We start from the raw sequence: 22,370 nt of genomic DNA, 5'->3' as shown, positions 1-22,370 counted from the left end.
CCATAAGGTATGGGACCCTGACTTTGCTGCTTAGTTTACAGCACTTTACAGTAAAATTGTTTCTCAAAAAAAAAAAAAGATTGGAATAATAATAATAATAATAATGCTAAAACTACAAAGTTGCTACAAAAAAAATACTAAAATTATCACTAATTTTATTACAAAAGATTTACGAACTAATGTGATAATAAATGTAATTGGTTCACTTTTACAACATGATAAATAAATGTCTTGATTATTTTTTTTAATTTAAAAATTGATATATCCATTTGTAAAATTTAAGCAGTAAGATTTATAGTAGTCATGGGCATTAGGCCATATGTGTAATTTCCCACTAGTTGCAATGGTTGTGTAGATTTACAGAAGAGATGCAAAAAAAAGGCCAATGGTGAAGCCAAATATATTTTATCGAGGGCCAAGTCAATTATATGAGGAATGAATATTTATTTATGTATAAAGAATATTTCTAACATGATCATATATAGAAAATTTAATCAAATCAGTCATACCTTCATAAAAGTGAAGAAAACATTTTCGTTCATAGATTAACCTTGAATTAGCTAAGTATTCACTTTGATTTTTCAAAAATCTTATAAGTACTTTATCAACATAATGTGATTGATATAGTGCACAACCCTCACTATGTCTCTTTACTCTATTTTCCAAATAGCATCTCCTTCTCACACACCTTTTAAATTTGTCCAAAATATGAGTATATCATCATCAACATAATGACAAATTATGATACCATATATGCTCATAATGTTTACATTTGTTGGCTCATTATGTGTAAAATCATGATAAGACAAGATAACATAATCAAATTTCTCATGCCATTATTTTGGTGCTTATTTCAAGCCATACAAAAACTTGATAAGATTGAAAATTTTCTTTTCATTTTCAAGAAAAGAAAAGGAAAAAAAAAAAAAAAAAAACCCTCATATTGTTTTATGTAAACATTCTCATCAAAAGCATCATTTAAGAAAGATGTCTTTACATCCATTTGATGTTCAATCAAACTTATACATGGATGTAAGCACCCGTTTGGGTACAGCTAAAACACAGTGCGTCGCGTTTCAACGCTTTTTTTATTTATTTATTGAGAAGTACGTTTCAGTGCTTTTCAGTGAGTCCTGTGAACAGTGCATGAGACCCATTTTTTTCAGCAACTTTTTCATTAAAAATGGATCTTATGGTACTATTCACACATTTAAAAATTATTTTGCTACAATATTTTCAATTTTCAGCAAAATAAGCGGTATCCAAACACACTTTAAGTATTGGGATTAGTGTCCTAAATCCAATTACATGACTTTATTTTATCATTAAAAGTGTTTAATTTTAAGAGATTGTATGAATATGAATGTTGGACTGGGACATCATGTTTTCCCAATAGCAAAAGCTAACAACACTCAATGATCCTAGTCACCGTTGCATAACTATCAAAATAGTCCATCCGTTCCCTTTACTTAAAACCTTTTGATGCTAACCTTATTTTAAGGTTTGAATGGACCTATCAGTATGGTAAATTCTCATAAAAACCCATTTTACAACCATCAGTATGGTATATTTTATTTAGTACTGCGTCTATAACTTTGAACAAGGTCTACAAGACCTTCTTAGGAATAAGCAAATTTGTGTAACTATGATTTGGTCAGAACTCTTTAATGAGGTACTTATATGGTTGTGTAAATTGTAATAAAGTAATAAAGAGTGGTTGCCAATGGCTTGTAAGTTAATTTTGGGAAATTTTGCTGCAACTGATACTCTACATCGACTTAAATTTTCTCCTTTTATATCTTCAATTAAGCAATCAGTCAAAAATTCATTTTATATCTTATTTTAAAATTGGAAAATATTCATGATTGAAATTACTCTGTTTTGTAGTTGTTGGTAGAATATCAAAAATAAACACAAGCCTAATTAATGTATCAACTTCTGCCACCAATATATATATAAACAAGAGGATTTTTTTTTTAATATATATATATATATATAACCAATTCTAAAACTGAAATAAGTTTAAAAAATCAATAAAAGAACAGTCACATTGTAAAGGCAAAGCATTTCAAAACAATCTATATAATTTTCCAAGAAGGCCACATTGTTCAGCTTCTTTTGAGTCAAGAGAAATGGAAATAGGGTGGCCCATCTGTTAGCCTAATAGGCCTTTTGTAACAATGTAAATGATTTTAATCTGGCCCATATCTTTTGGACTTTTCCCACATCTTTGGTCGTTAAATGTAAGATCCCTACATGCCGCGTAGCCCAAAACACGCCATGTCCAACTTAAATTTTGTTGTTAAGAGAAGTACATTAGCTTAAGAAAAAGTACTCTAGATTTTATTTAGCTCAACTAATAAAATTATTAATAGTTGTATAAGAAATCTAGAGTTCAATCTCTGCCTACATCAAAAACTGATTGATGTCTTAGTCTAATAATGATAAAGAGTTATTATTAGAAGCGGATGCCATAGGATGAAACTCTCTTAAAAAAAAAAAACATTTACTATCAAATGACACGTCAGCCGTATTAAAATCTAATAATTGAGAGATGTGTATAAAATAAGTATATCAACATTTTACCACTACTTTTAAAAGTGTTAGTAAAGTGGTTATTTTTGCGCACATTTTTGTCATTTATTAGGTTTTGATATGGTGAATGTGGTATTATTTGATACTAAATACTTTCTCAAATCAAACGCATGATTCCTTGTGTGTACGTATATCATATCATATGTCCATGTGGCATGTATACACACACACACCAAATGAGTCAATTTTGTATTGTACTAGCAGGTATGGCCAAAACATATCACATTGGTCACCCAAATTGTCATACAATAGCCCTATTTGAAATATTTTAGTTTACTTGACCGTTTTGCTCAAGCAGACCAGGTGAAATATAGGCAAACATTTTGTCTTCTTTAATATATTTTGCTCAAGTGAGATTTAGTTTTTCTCATAAGAACTTGCTTTTGCTTGGTTTTATAATACCATGCATGGGCTACTATATGGTATTAGGATTCTTAAATCCCTACTAAGCCTAATTTATTAATTATTATGTAAACGTAGTTAAGTTCATTAAAGCATACAGTTCAAAATAGCAAGGATGTTACCATTTAGGCTTTTTTATTGTGCCATCAGATCGAAACACGTTAATTATTTTAGTTCTGCTTTCTCTCTCCATATCATATTTTTTAGCACAATGTTTTTCATAAATTGTCATTTTCATCTGGAATTGAATATGCACTTTTCAACTGTTAATGTAGGTGGGTAATGAAGCCTAAAAAGAGAAAAATTAAAGAAATTCCGTTTTTTGTTGTAAAAGATATCCAAAGAAAATGAAATCATTAATATCTCTAATATCTTCTCAACGCGACGTTTTAAACCCAAAAAAAATGTGTGGCAGAAAAGAAAATTAGTAACGATTTTAATTACTCCACATATTGCTTTAAAAGTTCTAAAAATGGAAACTAAATCGACTTGCTGAAATTTAATTTTGTTCTATAGAAATTGATTGTAGTTTTGTTGACTTTCTCCCATACAGGATAGTTGAAATAGTGCAACTATTTTGGTTGGGAGATATAAATGCTTGATATTGATTTGAGATTGGATAATGGGTATACGTCCTAAAGCGACGCATGGGACTTGCATGGCTTATACGTTGGGCATAGTGATCGATGTGATAAAAATGAGTTAGTTTTTATAAGCCTTCTGTGCCAATATATATGGACAACCATGCATCAATTTTATCAATGTTGCTTTGCGTTTTCCGTAGCTCATCGTTTGAAATATGAAATAAGTGAATTTTATGGGGTGGTTAGTTAGTATCAAGGAATAGTTGTTGACTTCTCCACCAAAAAAAAAAAACAAAAAACAAAACAAAAGAAATAGTTGATGATTATCTTTGGGAAATAAATTTTATAGAACTGTAATTTTGTGGACTACAATCCACTTTTTATATAATTGATGGGAATGGTAGACATACAACAATAATAATAACATCATGTGAACTACATAAATAGATAAGAATTACTCATTCTTTCCACTTTATTAAATTACTATAGCAATCCTTTTTTTTTTCTTCTAAGGAATAGGTTTCTTGACAATTGGTTTGTGAATTGGGAAAGGGGGAAAGAGTGGCTTCTTAAGAGGTGGGAATGGCTTCTTTATTATTGGAATTGGATGGGGAAATGGCTTTTTGAATATTGGAATTGGAGGCTTCTTTACAAATGGAATAGGTTTCTCATCAAGAAATGGTTTCTTCAAATCTGGAATAGGTGGGAAAGGCTTCTTAAATGGTGGAAATGGCTTCTTTATTATTGGAATTGGATGGGGGAATGGCTTTTTGAATATTGGAATTGGAGGCTTCTTAAAAAATGGAATAGGTTTCTCATCAAGAAATGGTTTCTTCAAATCTGGAATAGGTGGGAAAGGCTTCTTAAATGGTGGAAGTGGCTTCTTTATTATTGGAATTGGATGGGGAAATGGCTTTTTGAATATTGGAATTGGAGGCTTCTTAAAAAATGGAAAAGGTTTCTCATCAAGAAATGGTTTCTTCAAATCTGGAATAGGTGGGAGAGGCTTCTTAATTGGTAGTGGCTTCTTGAAAGGTGGAAGTGGTGGAAGAGATGGTTTCTTGAAGGGTGGAAGCGGTGGTAATGGCTTCTTAACAATTGGAAGCGGTTTCTTAACAACTGGAATTGGATGAGGAATTGGCTTCTTGAAAAAGGGAATAGGTTTCTTGAATTTCCCTTCATCAAGGTTTGCAGCTGTATTGAACTCTTCGTTATGAGATGGTACACCAAGTCCTGCACATATAAATGCACAAAATCAACACAACTCATTTCAAATTATAAGATGGAACAATGAGATTGATATCATATGCTTGCTTGCATATGTTTGCTTCATATCATTTAAAATGATAGGGTTTAGGGATCAAAATCCATTGGTGTTGAAAGAGAAAATTTAATGCTAAAACATATGCATGTGCCTTAGTTTGTCAAACGTCAAAGATCTTACTATCATTGTTAAAAATTAGCAACAAGTAGCAATGACTCAAAATGTTTAAACATATAAGGAAGCAACCTAAATATCTTAGCAAAACATCCCTTTTCTTAACAGAACAATATACCTGAAGTGGTTTGGTCTTGCTCAGCATAGCAACTCACAACAAGCAAGAAGCAAACCAAGGAGCCCAAAAGAGCCCCTTGACAAAAGGATTTAGTTCTCATTGTGAACTCTCCTTATACTACCTTATGATAGTATAATGAAAACTAAAACTTTGACACAGTGACTCACTTCGAATCCCTTAGCCATTAATATATTGTGAGCTTCATGAAGCTAAATAAGCGGCTCAACTGTGACACCTATGCTGCACTAATTAAGTGTTTCATTCTGCTATGTTTTGGGGCCGTTAATTTTGGTATGTTGTCTGTAAGGGGGAATGAAGGTAGCTAGTAGTTGTTGCCGAATTTAATTTGTGGCTCAAATGCCATTTTCTTCATTGAATGATCTCTCCCCCACCACGTTCTAATGAGTATCTTATCTCGCTTTCATTATCAGTAAATTTTGTTTTGCACCAAGTTTAGAGCAAGGTAATATGAGTTTCACGTTCTACTTCGACTATTTGAGCCCATGCAAATATAGTTGACGTGCTTGAAAATATGATATTTGATAAAATCGGGCTTTAGCATTGAATGGTTTATAATGGGAAGGTTTGAATGAGGCCACAACATTGGGATTAAAATCCTTCTCATTCACTAATTTTATTCTTTGTAAAAATTAAGGTTTGTGCTTCAAACTATCAACCATGTTATTCTCTCTCTCTCTAATAATTTGATAATTACAAAAATAATAGAGGAGAGATTTGAACCATGAACATCTTTGTGGAAAATAGTAGAAGGTGCCAAACTAACACCTTATAATATTTCTAACAAAGACATTCAAAATTTAAATCTACTTTTCTTCATTGTAACTATCAAAAATTTAATAAAAAAAATTACATGCATATTATCATTTAAATTGTCATATAATAATTTAGAGAAAGGTTATGAGAAAATAATATTTTTAAAAAAAGTATTTAGCAAAGAATATAAACGGGATAAAAATGTTGTTACAAGATGTATATACCATTTTAAACAACGTTTTAAAAAAACTGGCATAATGGAAATGGAGGAAAAAAAACATAAATAGATGTATTTAATTATGTGTATACTACAGATTTGAATGAAGTAAAAAAAAAAAAATATATATATTATATTATATATGTAAGTTAAGTTATATATTTTATATTATAATATTCCAATTTAATAGCGTAGTTATGTAATCTTAGTATAACTTCATAAGATAATATATAAATAACAACTAATTGAGTATTTACTAAATTTAGAATTTTATTTTATTATTAATTTTTGATTGTTGTGATTTCAAGCAAAATAACAAGTGAATGAAGGAGATAATGTTTAATATATTCCTTAATTCATTTATTTACTGGAAAAAAAAAGCAAACTAAAAATATTTATTATTGATTCATATTTCTAGCCACAAGAATATGAGACAATAATCTATATTTTTCATTCTGTTTAGCTCAATTGATTAATATCTCCTAATATTTTTAACGAATATATTTAGGATTCAAATCTTATCAATTTATGTTATTTACTATTAAACAAGTGACGGAACGTCCAACTTTGAGCCTTCTGTATGCGTACATATAATTAATCAAACAAGTAAGACCAATTGCAAAAAACAGTTACAATATACACTAATTGAATCTAACCCTATATGTGTCCTGATTCTGCTAAAGGAGGTGCATTTTCTCTCAACTACCGTAGAAAAAATGGTATGGACTATGGAGCCAGTTGGATTTAGGGGTTGGATCTATAATGTTGCTCCATGTGCCATAAATTCCGCTGACTGGCACAGCTTATGAAGTTACCACCAAAAATCTAGGAGGAGAAAACTTAGAAAAAATTTTTGGGTAAACAACTTATTTCACACAAGACATTACAAGACTTTGTTGTTTGTTCACTTAAAAAAAAAAAAAAAAAAAAAAAACCTGAATATTATTGGCTGTATGACCAATAATGATTTATCTTCTCATAATTGTTGTGGACCCCTTTGATCAAAAAAAAAAAATTGTTGTGGACCCCTGAAATGAAATTTATGACAATTGATTTTTAGAATAGGTGATTTTTGGGTAAATATATTTATTAAAAAAAAATTAGTTCACTAAATTTATTTTCAAACAAACAGCATTAGAGGCCCAACTTAGTTGACCATGGTGGATAATAGAGGTGGCCCAACTCGTTGATAGGTTATTCAACCAAAAATAAATAAAAAACTAATTCTATTATATGGGTGAGGCCCAGAATAGATTCTTCAGAATTTGTTCTACGGCCGAAAATTCGGAGGCACCGCATTATTTATGCCCTCTGCTAAATGCTTACAATCAGTACGGCCCAAGCTCGGCCCAAACAGAACTTTTAGGCTCAAGATGTTGCAGGCCTAATGGGTCCTTCTCCATGATTTTTCTGCCACCCAATACCCCCACTCGGGCCACTCCCCCCAAAAAAAGAAAGAGAATCCACTCCATATTTCCACACCACCCGCACCACACCACAAGCCTTAGAGCATTTGCTAAATTTTGCAATTCGAAATTATAGAAGATACAGAGCTTAAAAATGAATAATACAAATTATTTATACTAAATGATTTGAAGTTTTCTTAATTTAAAAAAAAAAAAAAAATTTGTGACTAGGTAAATAAGAGAAGGGGGTTACTGAGAAGGCGAAGTTCAAATTCCAGTTTCTAAACATCACAAGAGGTGCTTGAACCATTGAGATATCCTAAAACACCAGGATTTCTTATCAAAATATCTTGCACTCAATTTCAATTCTTATTTAGCATGCATAAACATTACTCTAAAAACAACTCCTCTCAAATTGAGATACATATATGAAGTATTAAATATCTAATTATAATAAATTCAAGGATACAACTTGTTCCATGACTTGTTGTGAGTTGTGAAACAATAAAAGTGATGTAAATTGTGAAAAGAAAATGTCCGCCACTTGCAACTTGTCATCTTGTCATGTTTTGAAAAAATATTATGGAACAAGTTATGTCAATAATAATGTGTTTTTGTTTTTTAGTTTTAAAGAAAAGTAGGTAATTTTATTTGAGAATAAAAAAGGTTATAGAATATTAGCATCCGCTATAATAAGCGAATCCACGCCGTGGGAGGACATTCTACTAGTCAAATACAAGTCTAGAAGCATAAACAACTAAAAGTTTAGTAGGTTTATTATATGTTCTTGTCAAACAATCGAATCACTCAATCAAAATTGCCTATGATAGGTCAGACCAGGGTAGATGGGCGATTTGAATTTTGCAGGTAATTAGACACTCTTAGAATCTGTTTAAGATCCATTTATTTTGCTGAAACTAAAAACTTTTTATTGAAAATACTGTAAATAAAAGTAAAAGTTAATTAAAATAGTATAATGAAACCCATAAATAGTAGCAAAAATAATTTTTACCCAACACGCACTTAGTACTAGAGAGTAGAGACTTATTTAGTAATAAGTAAAAATCGGTGTATAATTGTGTATATATGTAGCGGCATAAAAAATCTAGGATGCTTGGCAAAAGGATGTATCCTTGTCATATCTTAATAAAATCTCATCTTTTACTCAAAAAAAAAAAATATCACAATATTTTCACAAGTTATAATTGGTGCATAATAAAAGTGGTGTAGCATAAGCTATTGCGAAAGTAATATTACTTCAATCATAATTTGTCTTTTTAACAAGTTGTAAACAAGTTTGTAACTCTACCTCACTCATCAAGAATTGATGCTCAAATTTATTATCCTATGAAATTTGGGTTCTGCACCAAAAACCGATTGGGTGAAACCTACTTGAAATTATGTTAAAAAAAATCCCAAAAAAACCGAATCCGCCCCCGACCCATCCCATGATTCGTTTTTCTGTCCTCTTTCTTTCCTTCTGTTATCTCATTTGTCGTCCGTCTCTGTCTCATCTCATCTTTGCCGCCGTCGCCGCAGGTTGTCCCAGCCTCATAATCTCAGGTAAGCATTGGATATGACTCTCCGATATTCATTGTGAAATTTCTTCTTCCATTCTGTATCTATCTCTCTCTTTCTTTTCTTTAACATGAATCTAGCATATGCTTATTTTACTTGCTTTTAAAATCGAAACTTCAAACTGTTAAATGAAAACTAATAAGCAAAAAAAAAAAATTATGTGGGTCTGAACAGATATGGTGTATTTTTTACTTTCCCCAGTTGCTTTGTTGATATTTTCTGTGCTCACATGCTCATATGCCCATATGCCATTTTTCTTTTTTTGATATCATAGTCGTGAGTTTGGATTTTATATTCTAATTAGACATAGTCATTTTTTTAGCTCACTGGGATTTGTGCATGATTGCACTTATAGTTTTTACTGCACAAAGAATTTTATTACTATTGAATGTTTTCTACAGTGTTTTTGAAGTTGTGTTACTTGTGATCAACAATGACACCGCGGTTTTTGGTTTGTCTATGGAAAATGAACAGTCTTGATAAACGATTCAACACATATAAGCATAAACTAGCCCAGACCTACACAAAAGAGCTTTCAAGCTCAGCACATTGTTGGATTGCATGTTCATGGTAAACTACAGGACCAAGTAAATTTTCTTTTTCTTTTTTCCTGATTCAGAGAGAATATTGGGTTTAAAATGAATCAGCGTCTTTGCTAGAGATTAAGTCTTTTTTCTTGCATACTCTCTTTGAGTGGAGTGTGGTCTTTCCTCATTTTTCTTGTTTTTCTTTTCATGTTTTTCTTGATCGTTGTAATTTTGGTCCTTGATTTGTGCCCCCATAGTATATCCCCAATGTACTCGGTTTGGCACTATTTTTAATAATATTTTACGTTATCTATCGAAAAAAAAAAAAAAAAAAAAAGAAGTTACTTAACTCAGAGTCTCAGACTTAGATCTTACTATCATTGTTAAAAATTAGCAACAAGTAGCAATGACTCAAAATGTTTAAACATATAAGGAAGCAACCTAAATATCTTAGCAAAACATCCCTTTTCTTAACAGAACAATATACCTGAAGTGGTTTGGTCTTGCTCAGCATAGCAACTCACAACAAGCAAGAAGCAAACCAAGGAGCCCAAAAGAGCCCCTTGACAAAAGGATTTAGTTCTCATTGTGAACTCTCCTTATACTACCTTATGATAGTATAATGAAAACTAAAACTTTGACACAGTGACTCACTTCGAATCCCATAGCCATTAATATATTGTGAGCTTCATGAAGCTAAATAAGCGGCTCAACTGTGACACCTATGCTGCACTAATTAAGTGTTTCATTCTGCTATGTTTTGGGGCCGTTAATTTTGGTATGTTGTCTGTAAGGGGGAATGAAGGTAGCTAGTAGTTGTTGCCGAATTTAATTTGTGGCTCAAATGCCATTTTCTTCATTAAATGATCTCTCCCCCACCACGTTCTAATGAGTATCTTATCTCGCTTTCATTATCAGTAAATTTTGTTTTGCACCAAGTTTAGAGCAAGGTAATATGAGTTTCACGTTCTACTTCGACTATTTGAGCCCATGCAAATATAGTTGACGTGCTTGAAAATATGATATTTGATAAAATCGGGCTTTAGCATTGAATGGTTTATAATGGGAAGGTTTGAATGAGGCCACAACATTGGGATTAAAATCCTTCTCATTCACTAATTTTATTCTTTGTAAAAATTAAGGTTTGTGCTTCAAACTATCAACCATGTTACTTTCTCTCTCTCTCTAATAATTTGATAATTACAAAAATAATAGAGGAGAGATTTGAACCATGAACATCTTTGTGGAAAATAGTAGAAGGTGCCAAACTAACACCTTATAATATTTCTAACAAAGATATTCAAAATTTAAATCTACTTTTCTTCATTGTAACTATCAAAAATTTAATAAAAAAAATTACATACATATTATCATTTAAATTGTCATATAATAATTTAGAGAAAGGTTATGAGAAAATAATATTTTTAAAAAAAGTATTTAGCAAAGAATATAAACGGGATAAAAATGTTGTTACAAGATGTATATACCATTTTAAACAACGTTTTATTTATGTATGTATGTATGTATGTTCATACATAATGGGTACGTGCTTAATAATGGGTTTTATTTATTCTGATGAATGTGAATGTTCTTTGTAGGTGAACATACTTGTTGTAGCAAGAGAGAGTGACCAGTATTTGCAGTGGCAAAATTTCATCCCCATGAAGTTTGTGAGTTTCTTACTTTCTTTCTGCATAATTAAAGAATATGAGCTAGATATGTACTGGTTTTCTGTGTGCGTGTATATATTATTGAAGTTCTGTTTTTGGGTGTGTGGTTTAATTTCATAATTTTCAGACATGTATGAGTAAAGTTGGGGGTTTTATATCTTTCACCATGTCACATTGTCAATGTATCTCGGTTTAGGATCTTATTTTAACATAGATATGTACCTGTTTGTGTGTATTATTTAAATTCTGGTTTATGGGGGTTGATTAAATTTCATTGTTTTGCAGACATGTTTGAGCAGAGGTGGGGGTTTTCATTTCCCAGCATGTCACATAGTCAATGTATGTGGGTTTAGGATATTATTCGATTGCCCTATGGACCTTTCAGCTCTTTCAATCTTCTCTCCTGTTCCCACTGGCTTTGATGCTGAGGTGGATGTTAAAGTTTCTGACTTTCAAGATTCTAGTTCTTCAAGTTCAGAATCTGTTGCTAGAGAAAGGCAGAAAATCGAAAAGCCCCTTGATGTAAATGATTTGATTTATGCAGTGCCTTGGTACAAAACTGTTAATAACTTGCACTTGTGGAATGTGTCTTTTATTGATATTGTATTAATCTCAAGCCCAATGGGTATGCTAGGATTACCATTCCTTAGTCGGATGAAGGGTTTTTCCGCTAAGGTATGACACAATTGGGTGGCAATATTAATTTAGTCTTTCCCAATAATGTTTGATAAGATTTTCATAATTTTGGTGGGTGAATTTGTCAGATATATGTAACTGAAGTAACAGCTAGACTTGGGCAGCTTATGATGGAGGAGCTTGTTTCAATGCATATGGAATTCAGGCAATTTTATGGGCCTGGGGGGTCTAGTTTCCCTCAATGGATGAGTTGGGAAGAGCTTGAATTGCTTCCATCTGCTCTGAGAGAAGTAGTTTTAGGCAAAGATGGGACAGAGCTAGGTGCTTGGGTGCCCTTGTACAGGTAACTGATGTTTCATTTGATAGTCTATAGAGTCCTTTATTGATGAAATTTTTTCAATGCATACTTGCACTGCGTCTTTGTCTTAAACTAGTACTTTTATATATCAATTTTTCAAGTACTAAGTTATTATCAAGTAAAAGCTCTGTCAATTTGTTGTATTCAGTGTATGTTTTTAATATAATTTATCACTTCTTATCAAAATAAATGAATAAATAAGTGGTAGTTCTCAGTGCAGCTGATGTGACAGATTGCACACAGAAGGTTCAGACACTTAGATATGCTGAAGAGGCCTGCTACAATGGCACATTGATCATAAAAGCTTTCAGCTCTGGTTTAGAAATAGGCACTTGTAATTGGACTATAAATGGTCCAAAAAGAGATGTTGCTTTTATTTCAAACTCTATCTTTCTTCCTGCTCATGCGATGAAATTTGATTATCGTTCTCTTCAATCGAATGATATCGTATTATATTCAGATTTCTCATCCTTGGATACCATGGAAAATGTTGAGGATGATGATGGTTTCTCTATTCCAACTACCAACAGTATGTCGACTCTCAGGTATTATCACTTTCCATGGTTTTGTTGGCTATCTTGTTAGGTTCTATGCATTTTACTAGATGCTTTATTGTAGCTATTATATTGATTTTATTTTTTACAAATTTATGGAGTTCTTATTTATCAATAAATGGAGATATTGAACATTTTTTACCTTTGCAATTAACTTGCATAGCATGGACAACAACAACAATTGGGAAGAGTCAGTTGAATCCTTACTTTATACAGATGAGAGTTTGGAAGAACAGGAGAAACTATCTTATCTCTGCTACTGTGCTATAGATTCTCTTAAAGTAGGTGGTTCTGTCCTCATTCCCATCAATCGACTTGGAACTCTTCTGCAGCTTCTGGAGCAGATATCAGCTTCACTAGAATCTTCAACTCTGAAGGTAGCTCTTACCTTCTTTTCTTTTCTTCTTTTTTTTCGGGGGGGGTGGTGTTGGTCAGACTTGTATAGACAGTTGCTGTAAATTATGCTACAAGATAGGTAAATTTTTCCTGATGGCTCTTGACTTTTGATAAGAGCCAATCCTGAACTGAAGCAATGTAGTCCAGGTACAAACTATAAAGGAGATGCCTTGGCGATCAAACCTCACTAGGTGACATGTAGCTTAGGTGTGTTTAGGAACTTAGGTGGAAAAACCTTGGTTTATTCTTTTGAAGTGTGTGTCCTTTCTGCACATCTATCACATACCCAATTTGAATTTTTGGATTTTATGTTACCACAACAGCAAATCTAGGAGGCCCTCTTTGTGCCTATCACTTTGTTCTTTATAAAAGGTCTAGTTGATTGGTTGTCTCCTTTGCATTAAGCTAATGTTGCTTATTCTACATTTCTACATAATCCTTTTGCATATGGTTTGATAATACTTTCTTTTGTCTAATCATTCATTGAAGTTCTCAATGGAGTGCCAGCTCTATGATCAAGGCTGTAATCTGAACCCTTTGCAACTTCTGAGTGAAATATCCCCTCTTTTGTTTTTAAGTCTGATGTGAATTCCTTTGGTGGTTCAGCAATGTCATAGGAATAAATTAGTTATATTGCTGTAACTAAAGAGGTATAATTGGCCAGTGAAATTATTGCTGCAATAAATAGAAGGTTGAAACTTCATTTTAAACACTTTTCCATTTAAGAAATGTAAAAATGTGCATTACTGATGTCAATGCCTTGGCTTATGAGTAGGACACGCTTCTTATCTATATCAGATTGATGATTCCTAGCTTCTAATCAAATCATTAACCATATTGTAGGTTCCTATATATGTTATTTCTTCTATAGCTGAAGAACTATTGGCATACACCAATGTCATTCCAGAATGGCTATGCAAAGAGCGGCAAGCAAAGGTAAAACAGATCTATAGACTTATTGCTTGCAGCTGCATGGAGCTTTTCTTAATGCACAACATTCTAAAGTTAGACATCATACTATCTTGATTGGTATCGCAGTTGTTTTCTGGTGAGCCATTGTTTTCACATGTTGAGCTCGTAAAAGACAAGAAGCTTCATGTATTTCCTGCTGTTCATTCGCCTCAATTGTTGTAAGTGTTTCCCTCCCTTTTTTCTTTGTTTGAATACTTATTGTGAACTTACTGGCTGGCTTTGTTGAAATTTTTTCATTAATATTAATTCATACGGTATTATTTTTCTCTTTTGGTCTAATATTCTTCTCCATGTGGATCATTTATTACACACTATTCAGGTAGCAAAACATCAGAAGACAACATGTATCTGTGTTAATGAATCTAAAAATGTAATTTGTAGTTAAACACAACTGAATGGTTACTTTACCATTATCACCAATATGTACTGTATCAGTATGTCATCTGTGTTCACAGCACCAGACTGACATTTTGTTCATAGAACTAATTGGCAGGAACCTTGCATTGTATTTGCTCCTCACTGGAGTCTACGGCTTGGCCCAGTTGTTCATTTTCTTCGACGTTGGTGTGGGGATCCAAACTCTTTGCTTGTCCTAGAGGTGCAATGTTGTGAATAACTTCACCGACTTGTGTGTTTCTTATTTAATTATATTTTATTGAAATTGCATGTTGGACTGAAACCTATCACTATTTGATATAATTGGGATAGTTTTATTAAAAAGCATAACACGAATGTACAACTCTGCAGAGTAGACTGGATGCTGAGTTGGCGCTCTTGCCTTTCAAGCCAATGGCAATGAAGGTTCTTCAGTGCTCATTTCTCTCTGGAATAAAGTAAGGGTTTCTTTCCTCTGTATGGGGTGCTGACGTGCTGTATTACTTTACTTTGTGGGAATACACTCCATTGCCTATTTCTTATTGTCTCCTTTCTCACGCCTTCTCTTCCTCATCCTCTTGTATACACATACATTCTTTTCTTTTGTTTCTTTCTTTTTCTTTTTTTTTTTTTGGTGTGGTTTTTTTTTTTTTTTTTTTTTTTTTTTTTTGGTGTGGAAACGGAGGGGGGTTGGGGGGGGGTGGTTAACATATTAAAACCTGAAGACAGTAGCACTATGCACTTACATTTGGTGCATTGCACTTAATAGGATTGAAACTGTTAGTGCCACCTAAGTGCAACTATCTGAAAATATCTACAATGTTCAATAACTCTTGCACCACTTGGCTTTACTATGTGTTGCCACTTATTCTAGATTTCAGGAACATGAGCAGGTCTCCAAAATGGAGTCTATAATTATTTGGATATTGTGCTCTTTTTAATGAACAATATTGAGTATAAGAAATCTATTATTTGGCCCTGTACCACCAATCATGAGCTACGTTTGAAGCTGAGGCATTAAACAGCTATTTGCATGTCATATAAGTGCCCTGTCTTGATTGAATACTCTGCTGTTCAGAAGGCTATCAACATAATGTTGTTTTGAAATAATTCAAAATAGCGTGATTCTGTACCAGAAGTTGAACTGCCACACCACTCTTATGCAGCAAGCAATCTTGAATTTTGGGCCTAATTTTTTCGCTACTCCACCGAACTTAACTGTTGGTTTCAACTTTTCTACTTTGTTTTGACTTTTATCCTTTTTGTAGGTTGCAAAAAGTTCAGCCTTTGCTGAAGATATTGCAGCCAAAAATTGTTCTGGTAATTTTATCCTACTTCTCTTGGTATTCATATATTTTCTTAAATGCTGCATAAGATTTTATTTATCAGTCTAATCAGTCCACTCTCCTCTTTTTTTTTTCTTTTTTTTTTGTTCCTGCTTTATGTAGTTACCTGAGGATTTGAGGCAACAAACCAGATTTACAAATGCTAATTCATGCTCTGTCATTCACTATTCTGAAAATGCATTGATACGTATACCAAGCTTGAAGGACAGTTCAGAACTAGAAATTGCAACTGACTTGGCTCTCCAGTTCCAATGGAGAAATTTAAAGCATGAAAACATGAATGTCACAAGATTAAAAGGAGAGCTCTCAGTATATCATGGCAAGCAATGGTTACTCTCTGGAAGTGAGCAGGCAAAATCCTCCAAGATAAGGCCACTGCTACACTGGGGTTCACCTGATTTGGAAAAACTTCTAAATATATTATCAAATATTGGCATTAATGGATCTGTAGAACAATGCATGGGCAATGGTGAATCAGAAAAAGCTTGTATAGTACACGTCCATGAACCTAAAAAAGCTTTGATTGAAATAGGAACGAGTACTGTCATTAGTGCTGGTGATGAGAATTTAGCCTCTAAAATTTTTGAAGCTATAGATAAAGTTTTGGAAGGCATTTAAAGAAGGGAATTCTTCTCTTTACGTGATCATTGTCTAGATATTTTGCACAAGCATATACCCCAATATATAGACTAAGGCTTTGTTGTTGTTGTATATATCCTGATGTAAATGGTTATTTATCAGTAAATGACATATCATTGACTGATGACATTCAGCTGTTTCTTTGTTTGGTTTGTCAAGATGGAATTTAGTTAGTTAGTCTGAAAACCATGAACGATCTAGGGAAAAAAGAAGAAAAAAGAGAAGCTACATGCTTTGATTTCTCTTCCTGGATACCCCATTGGCCAAACCAATTATATGGAGGAAAGAAATTTTATTAAATGAATCTAATTTATAGTTATTATTACAGTTTTTATAGGTACATTTCTATTTACATTTACACTTGACTTGGTTCCTAGTACTATGTAGGATCTCTTTTTTAAAATGTTCTCATATGAGTTTTCTTCTTTTTTAGATTAAGTTTTTAGTTAATTCAACTGGTAAAGTCTCTGATGGTTGAATAAGAAATTTGAAGTTCAATCTCTTCCTACACTAAGAACTGATTGGTGTCTTGGTCTGATGATAAAGAGCTATCATCAGGAGGGGACGCTATAGATTGTAACTCTCTCAAAAAAATTTTTTTTTTTTTTTTTTGCTAAGCCATTATGTGAAGATTTAGATCATCGTCTACATGTAGCCTGATCATCTAAGCAATTAAGTAATCCAAGTGTTACATGATTATTAAACAGGTCATTTGATTAAAAAAGCATGTTCATGATCTTGGAAAATTGTTCCTAGGTAGTGGATTGGAGGATTTTTTTTCAAAACTCATTTGGGGTAAATATTGTCCCCCTTATTTTGTAGTTTTCATTTTTTCAGGTTAAATAGGGTCTAATCTCTATGTCATGCTTACAAACTTTCCAAACTAAACTGAAACCCAAACTTTCACACTAACATGCTGATCAAAGACATTGTCCCAACAAATTAATTGAAAATGGCACCTTATCAGTAGCCCAAAATTCACACTAGCAAGTCAGAAAGTAGGTAGCCTTATTGCCCAAGTTCAAGTTACATTTTGATTGAAAATGGTAACTTACCACCAATAACCAATTTCCCAAGTGAGTGCAGCAGTTTTCAGAATAGTAATCTCATCCACAACCATGACAATCATAAAAACCAAGTATGAGGAGAGGAAAGCAAATTTTCCATGAAAAGAAGAAAATAATCTCTATGTACATCAATCAATTCTGGTTGACAGGCAAACAGTAAGGTCTCAAGCTTCGATTCTGCAAGCAACACTTCTACAACAAATTTTATTCCAATGAGGCCAAAAAAACAATAGAAGGTCATGGATGAATGAAAACAGAAATGGGTGTAGATAGAGAGTGATTCATATTTTTGCTCCAAGCAAAGTCATTAAGAAGTTTCTGTAGTCTCCTGATGTATCACCAGTAACTGCATTGTCAAGGCTGTCATTGTACATCATGTTATACTCCCCTCTGATTTTCATTGTATCGATTTCAGCTCGGGTTACAATTGCTCTTGTTAGAGAATCTTCATCTGTCCCTAACCCCATAATGGAATCTCTAATTACCTGGCCATAGTTCAAGCAATAGAGAAATGTATTAAAGATAACTGCTAATTCCAAACAGCTAAACTTTCTTCATATCAAGAAGTTAAGGTAAACATCGGATAGAGCATCAAAGAAGAATAACTATCTAGACAGGATTTTTAACCAGACTTCTATAAAGGTGCTAAGATCACGTTCCACTTCAAGGGTTATTAATATTAAGAGCCAAATGATTCTGAAGCAAAGCAAGTACAACCGGGTTTTTAGAGTCGCAAAAGGGCTACTTTGGAGGAAAATTTATGTTGAAGTTGATGCAAAGGAAATTTGCATTCACTTCTTCACATTATGGAAGCTGCGGAGTTTGGCAAGGTGAACATGAAGTCATGAACCCAATTGGAATGGTTCTTACCCATTTGCCTTCCAAGAATCAAGCTTCAAATCGGTGACTAATGTTTGTTTGACCCACAAAAATGGTAAAGAAATTGGTTCTGCAGAATTTTTTTTCAAATCAGGTTTTAAAGCGATAAAAAGGGCAACAGTAGAAACACTTGAAAGTCATTCAAGTAGCTCTACATTTGATTATGGAAAGTATCACACAAGATCTTAAGCCCCCTCCTCCTCATGGGAGGCCAAGGCTGAAAGAAACTTAATTTAAACAACATAAATTTAGTATAGAATTTGATAAAAGGTTATTTCTCTAGGAAGTGTCTTTAATATATAGTAAGTCAAGGATGTGAAACAATATAATCCTTCCTTGGTATGGAGTAAGGAATTCACCTCTGCAAAATGTTTCTCAGGAAAGTGAATGCACCAAATTACCACTTTCAAAAGAGACTCCAAGTCTCCCTTCCCACAACTCATAATATCCTGTCAAGAAAATTGCACAAACATATTACAAAAGATGATAAAGAATTAAAAGTTCTTGTTGAGTAGCTAAGTATAGAAAATAAACCTCGTCAATGGGTTTTCCATAGTGTAGCTTGTAGTAGTCAAAAGTAGCTCTGAGCTGAAAGACATTCCTTGTGCTGAGTATTAACACAACCTCATCATGATCTAATTGCTTTGTTTTGATGGCTTCATGTAGTGTAGCTGCCTCTGATTTGGTGATCATATTATCCACCAATTCTTTGTCATACCTGTATGAGCTCACGAGACCCAGTAGAAGCTGTTCGAAACCCATTTTAAGAGTCAATTGGATGTTATGCAACCCCTTAGACCATAGATTTTGTGGTGTGATTCATATGAAATCCAAAACTGCATGCCTTTCTGTTTCTCAATTTCGTTTCTCAGTAATATGTGAACTTAAGATCTACACGGACTGAGAAAGGAGTCATAGTATAGACTAAGGCATAGCGAGAACTACATATGTGTTTTTAATGCAAGGATAGAACATTTCTGAGTCACCAAGTGTTCTAAAAGGTGAAAGAGTTACACCAAGATTTGAGGTTAAGGGAGATCTTCAAGGCTTAACATGAAGACTGATCACTATAGTGCAAAAGGTAATTTTATGACCTTTTGTGACTATTTATGGTAATTCTTTCTGTTTCTTTCTCTCTCTCTCTCTCTCTCTGTCTTTCTCATTTCCAATGATTGAATCTTCCCCATTGTCATTCATTATTTACAAAAAGTTTGAGTTGAAGGGGACTTACTAGAGGTTGCAGAGCCCCTGTTGTTCATTCACTTATAGAATAAGCTAAATTTATTATGGGCAGATTACATGAAACTAAACTAATTAAGTGTGACCCGAGTACTAAATAATGCAGACACCATTGCACCTTTGACCTAATCAATGATACTATGGGCGGATCTCATGAAACTAGTACTTCATTAAGTTAACGCTTTACCTCTAAACTTAGTTGATCCTAAGTATCAGACCATTATTTCATTTAGTGTTTGCATCTCAAGTTTATGAATGAGTTTGCTTTACCTTTCTGAGTGGTGGAGAAACAGTAGACACAATATCCTCTTCAAGTGAGCAGTCAAAGAGAGAACAGTAAGCCTGCCTGACTGCCATCAGATGGTGAGGAGATGATGCACATGCTATCTCAACTATCACTTGTAGGTGTTTGATTCCTTCCTTCTTTGTCTTTAATTCATCCTTTGCCAGTTTGGCATCCCTTTCCGGAGGATCTTGTGTCCACAAAATCATTGCTTTCTGTTACACATAAAATGTCTGAATTATTAAATGTTAACGCATGAATTACATATATGAAAGCATCAGCTAATAAGAATGGCATTTTTCTGTTTAACAAAAAATGTCATTCAATAACCTTAAGAACCGTTTCTAAATCATTTTCCAGTTGCTAAACCATATAGAACAATAAGAAGAACAGCTTTGTAATAATATGTGAACATTGTTGATCCATAATAGATTGCACAAGTCCTGCCATTTTAGATTACATCTATATGTAAAAAAAAAAATGCTGATTCAAAAAATCCATCCTCTAGTTTTGCATTTAAACAAGTTCATCATGCAGACAGTCGAGTAGTGAAATCTGATTAGCACAACCCGATGGACTCTATTAGTGCATTCTATTGAAACATAATTCAAACCATATGTTCTTAAAAACAGAATTGTTTCATTTGTTTATTTGAATTATTTACATTTGGAACTGGAGATGGAAATTAAATTTAAGATACAAGATCATTCCATGTAAGACAGCAGTCTTAATAGTCTGTTTGGATCGAGGGGGAGGGAGGGGGGTAAAGTAGAGTTGGCCCAAAATTAGCTTATTTTTAGCCAACTCTACCCTACTCCCCTCTCTTCCCCCTCCCTCTCTCCTCAATCCAAATAGGCCATAAATGAATTAGTAAAGATTATGTAAATATTAATTTTATCTTTCAAACTACATTCTCTTATTAGAAAACTAACATACAGTGTAATCATGTTTGAACATACTATCTTTGATTTATATCAAACAAAACACACATACCCCATCTCACATACATAGTACCACCACCACCACCACAACAACAATAAGATTATCACTAAAATAAGCATATCTGGTCTATAATTTAATTACTTATAATCCATAAATAAATTACTTATTTATCATTTGTATGAAATTTTGGGAACCTGTTTCTAGTATTGTAATAATGAGAGATCCAAAGGCCAAGAGCCATACTCTATAATCACCAGAGAGTTCAGAATAGAGACTGTCAATGAGTGATTCATTGTAAAGCTGTTGATATCTGTCCTTAATTATCCGCCTTTGGCTTGCATTTCTGTGGCCTAAAACCCATATTATCGCCGCCTCATCCGTTCCCCATCCTAGATACGTTTACACAGAAACTCAAGAACCATGATTTATAGGACAAAAATAATTAAAATTACTCATGATAAACAAAAACACTCCAAAGAAGGGGAAACAAAAAAGATGGATACAGTCAATTCTTTATTTACAGTTTTACAGACATGAGACATCTCATATCCTTGAAAGGAATAATAGGAACCCATAAAGAAATCAGAAAAGAAACTGATGCACAGATAAATAATATAATGTATTGTAAACTGAACTTGAAAGAAAAAGGGGAAAAAAATTAAAACAATGGATCAACACTATTTCAATAATTAAATTTCATTCACACTTTATTTGGAAATAATATAATGATTCATGAAAAAATACTCAAAATTATTGGAAAATGCTAAAAAAATAAAATTAAATAATTTCCATGTACATTGCTAGGAGAACATCAGAAATCCCAGAAGGAAACTGGAAAGAGATTTAATATGCATAAAAATAAACCTGCATACAGTATCCAATTCACTGATAACGTAAACTTCAAAAATCTAAAAAAATCTATAGACTTTGACATGAAAATTATCATAAATTTAATTCAGAAATCCCAAATTAATCATTGCAAGCAAAATATTTCGAAAAATAAAGAAAGATAGAAAATTTTTATCAATGACCCACAAACCAACAACTATAAAAACAGAAAAAATATGGATGAAGATCATCATATTTCATTCTCAGGCATCCCTGATCACTGCAATTTTTTTTATAAAATTTATGTCTGTATGTATCTAAAAACATGTTAAACATAAAAACCAAAAGAACCCCATAACATAAAAATAACAGAAGAAGAAAACCATATGGCACCTAATAGCACAAAAAAACACACACAAAGTGTCATAGCGACATACCATCAAAGGCTTTCTTCAGTCTCTCACAGTCTTGGTCTGGAGAAGGAACAACAACTGGAACTCTCAGTGTACCCATGAATTTTTTTTTTTTTTTTTTTTTTTCTTAAAAA

General features: G+C 32.9%; 3 protein-coding genes across 4 annotated transcripts; 1 reads left to right on the top strand and 2 right to left on the bottom strand.

Annotated features, from left to right (window-relative positions):
- Nucleotides 1–3,915: 3,915 nt before the first annotated feature.
- On the bottom strand, nt 3,916–5,314 carry LOC112001652 (proline-rich protein 4). Its single transcript, XM_024033828.2, has 2 exons — nt 5,138–5,314; nt 3,916–4,814 (listed from the first exon to the last, which is right to left on the bottom strand). The coding sequence occupies exons 1-2, from the start codon at nt 5,235–5,237 to the stop codon at nt 4,090–4,092; spliced, it is 825 nt and encodes a 274-aa protein (XP_023889596.1). The 5' UTR covers nt 5,238–5,314; the 3' UTR covers nt 3,916–4,089.
- A 3,533-nt stretch (nt 5,315–8,847) lies between these two features.
- On the top strand, nt 8,848–16,904 carry LOC112001651 (uncharacterized). Of its 2 annotated transcripts, XM_065776377.1 has the most exons (13): nt 8,848–9,097; nt 9,514–9,682; nt 11,238–11,309; nt 11,595–11,984; nt 12,074–12,288; nt 12,519–12,848; nt 13,021–13,234; nt 14,097–14,189; nt 14,292–14,383; nt 14,706–14,823; nt 14,973–15,058; nt 15,869–15,920; nt 16,049–16,904. In XM_065776377.1, the coding sequence occupies exons 2-13, from the start codon at nt 9,674–9,676 to the stop codon at nt 16,562–16,564; spliced, it is 2,187 nt and encodes a 728-aa protein (XP_065632449.1). In that variant the 5' UTR covers nt 8,848–9,097; nt 9,514–9,673; the 3' UTR covers nt 16,565–16,904. The 2 variants fall into 2 exon arrangements, with proteins under 2 accessions (XP_065632449.1, XP_023889595.2); XM_024033827.2 differs by lacking the exon at nt 9,514–9,682 and having other exon boundaries at nt 8,849–9,097.
- An 819-nt stretch (nt 16,905–17,723) lies between these two features.
- LOC112001679 (annexin D3) lies at nt 17,724–22,350 on the bottom strand. Its single transcript, XM_024033856.2, has 6 exons — nt 22,261–22,350; nt 21,239–21,384; nt 20,041–20,268; nt 19,066–19,278; nt 18,891–18,980; nt 17,724–18,137 (listed from the first exon to the last, which is right to left on the bottom strand). Exons 1-6 carry the CDS (start codon nt 22,334–22,336, stop codon nt 17,934–17,936), a joined length of 957 nt encoding a protein of 318 aa, XP_023889624.1. The 5' UTR covers nt 22,337–22,350; the 3' UTR covers nt 17,724–17,933.
- Nucleotides 22,351–22,370: the final 20 nt, after the last annotated feature.

The sequence above is a fragment of the Quercus suber genome, unplaced genomic scaffold, assembly GCF_002906115.3.
Source record: "Quercus suber isolate HL8 unplaced genomic scaffold, Cork oak 2.0 scaffold_132, whole genome shotgun sequence".
NCBI lineage: Eukaryota > Viridiplantae > Streptophyta > Magnoliopsida > Fagales > Fagaceae > Quercus > Quercus suber.
Note: the sequence above shows the minus strand (reverse complement) of the source record. Positions and strands in the feature narration are given on the sequence as shown.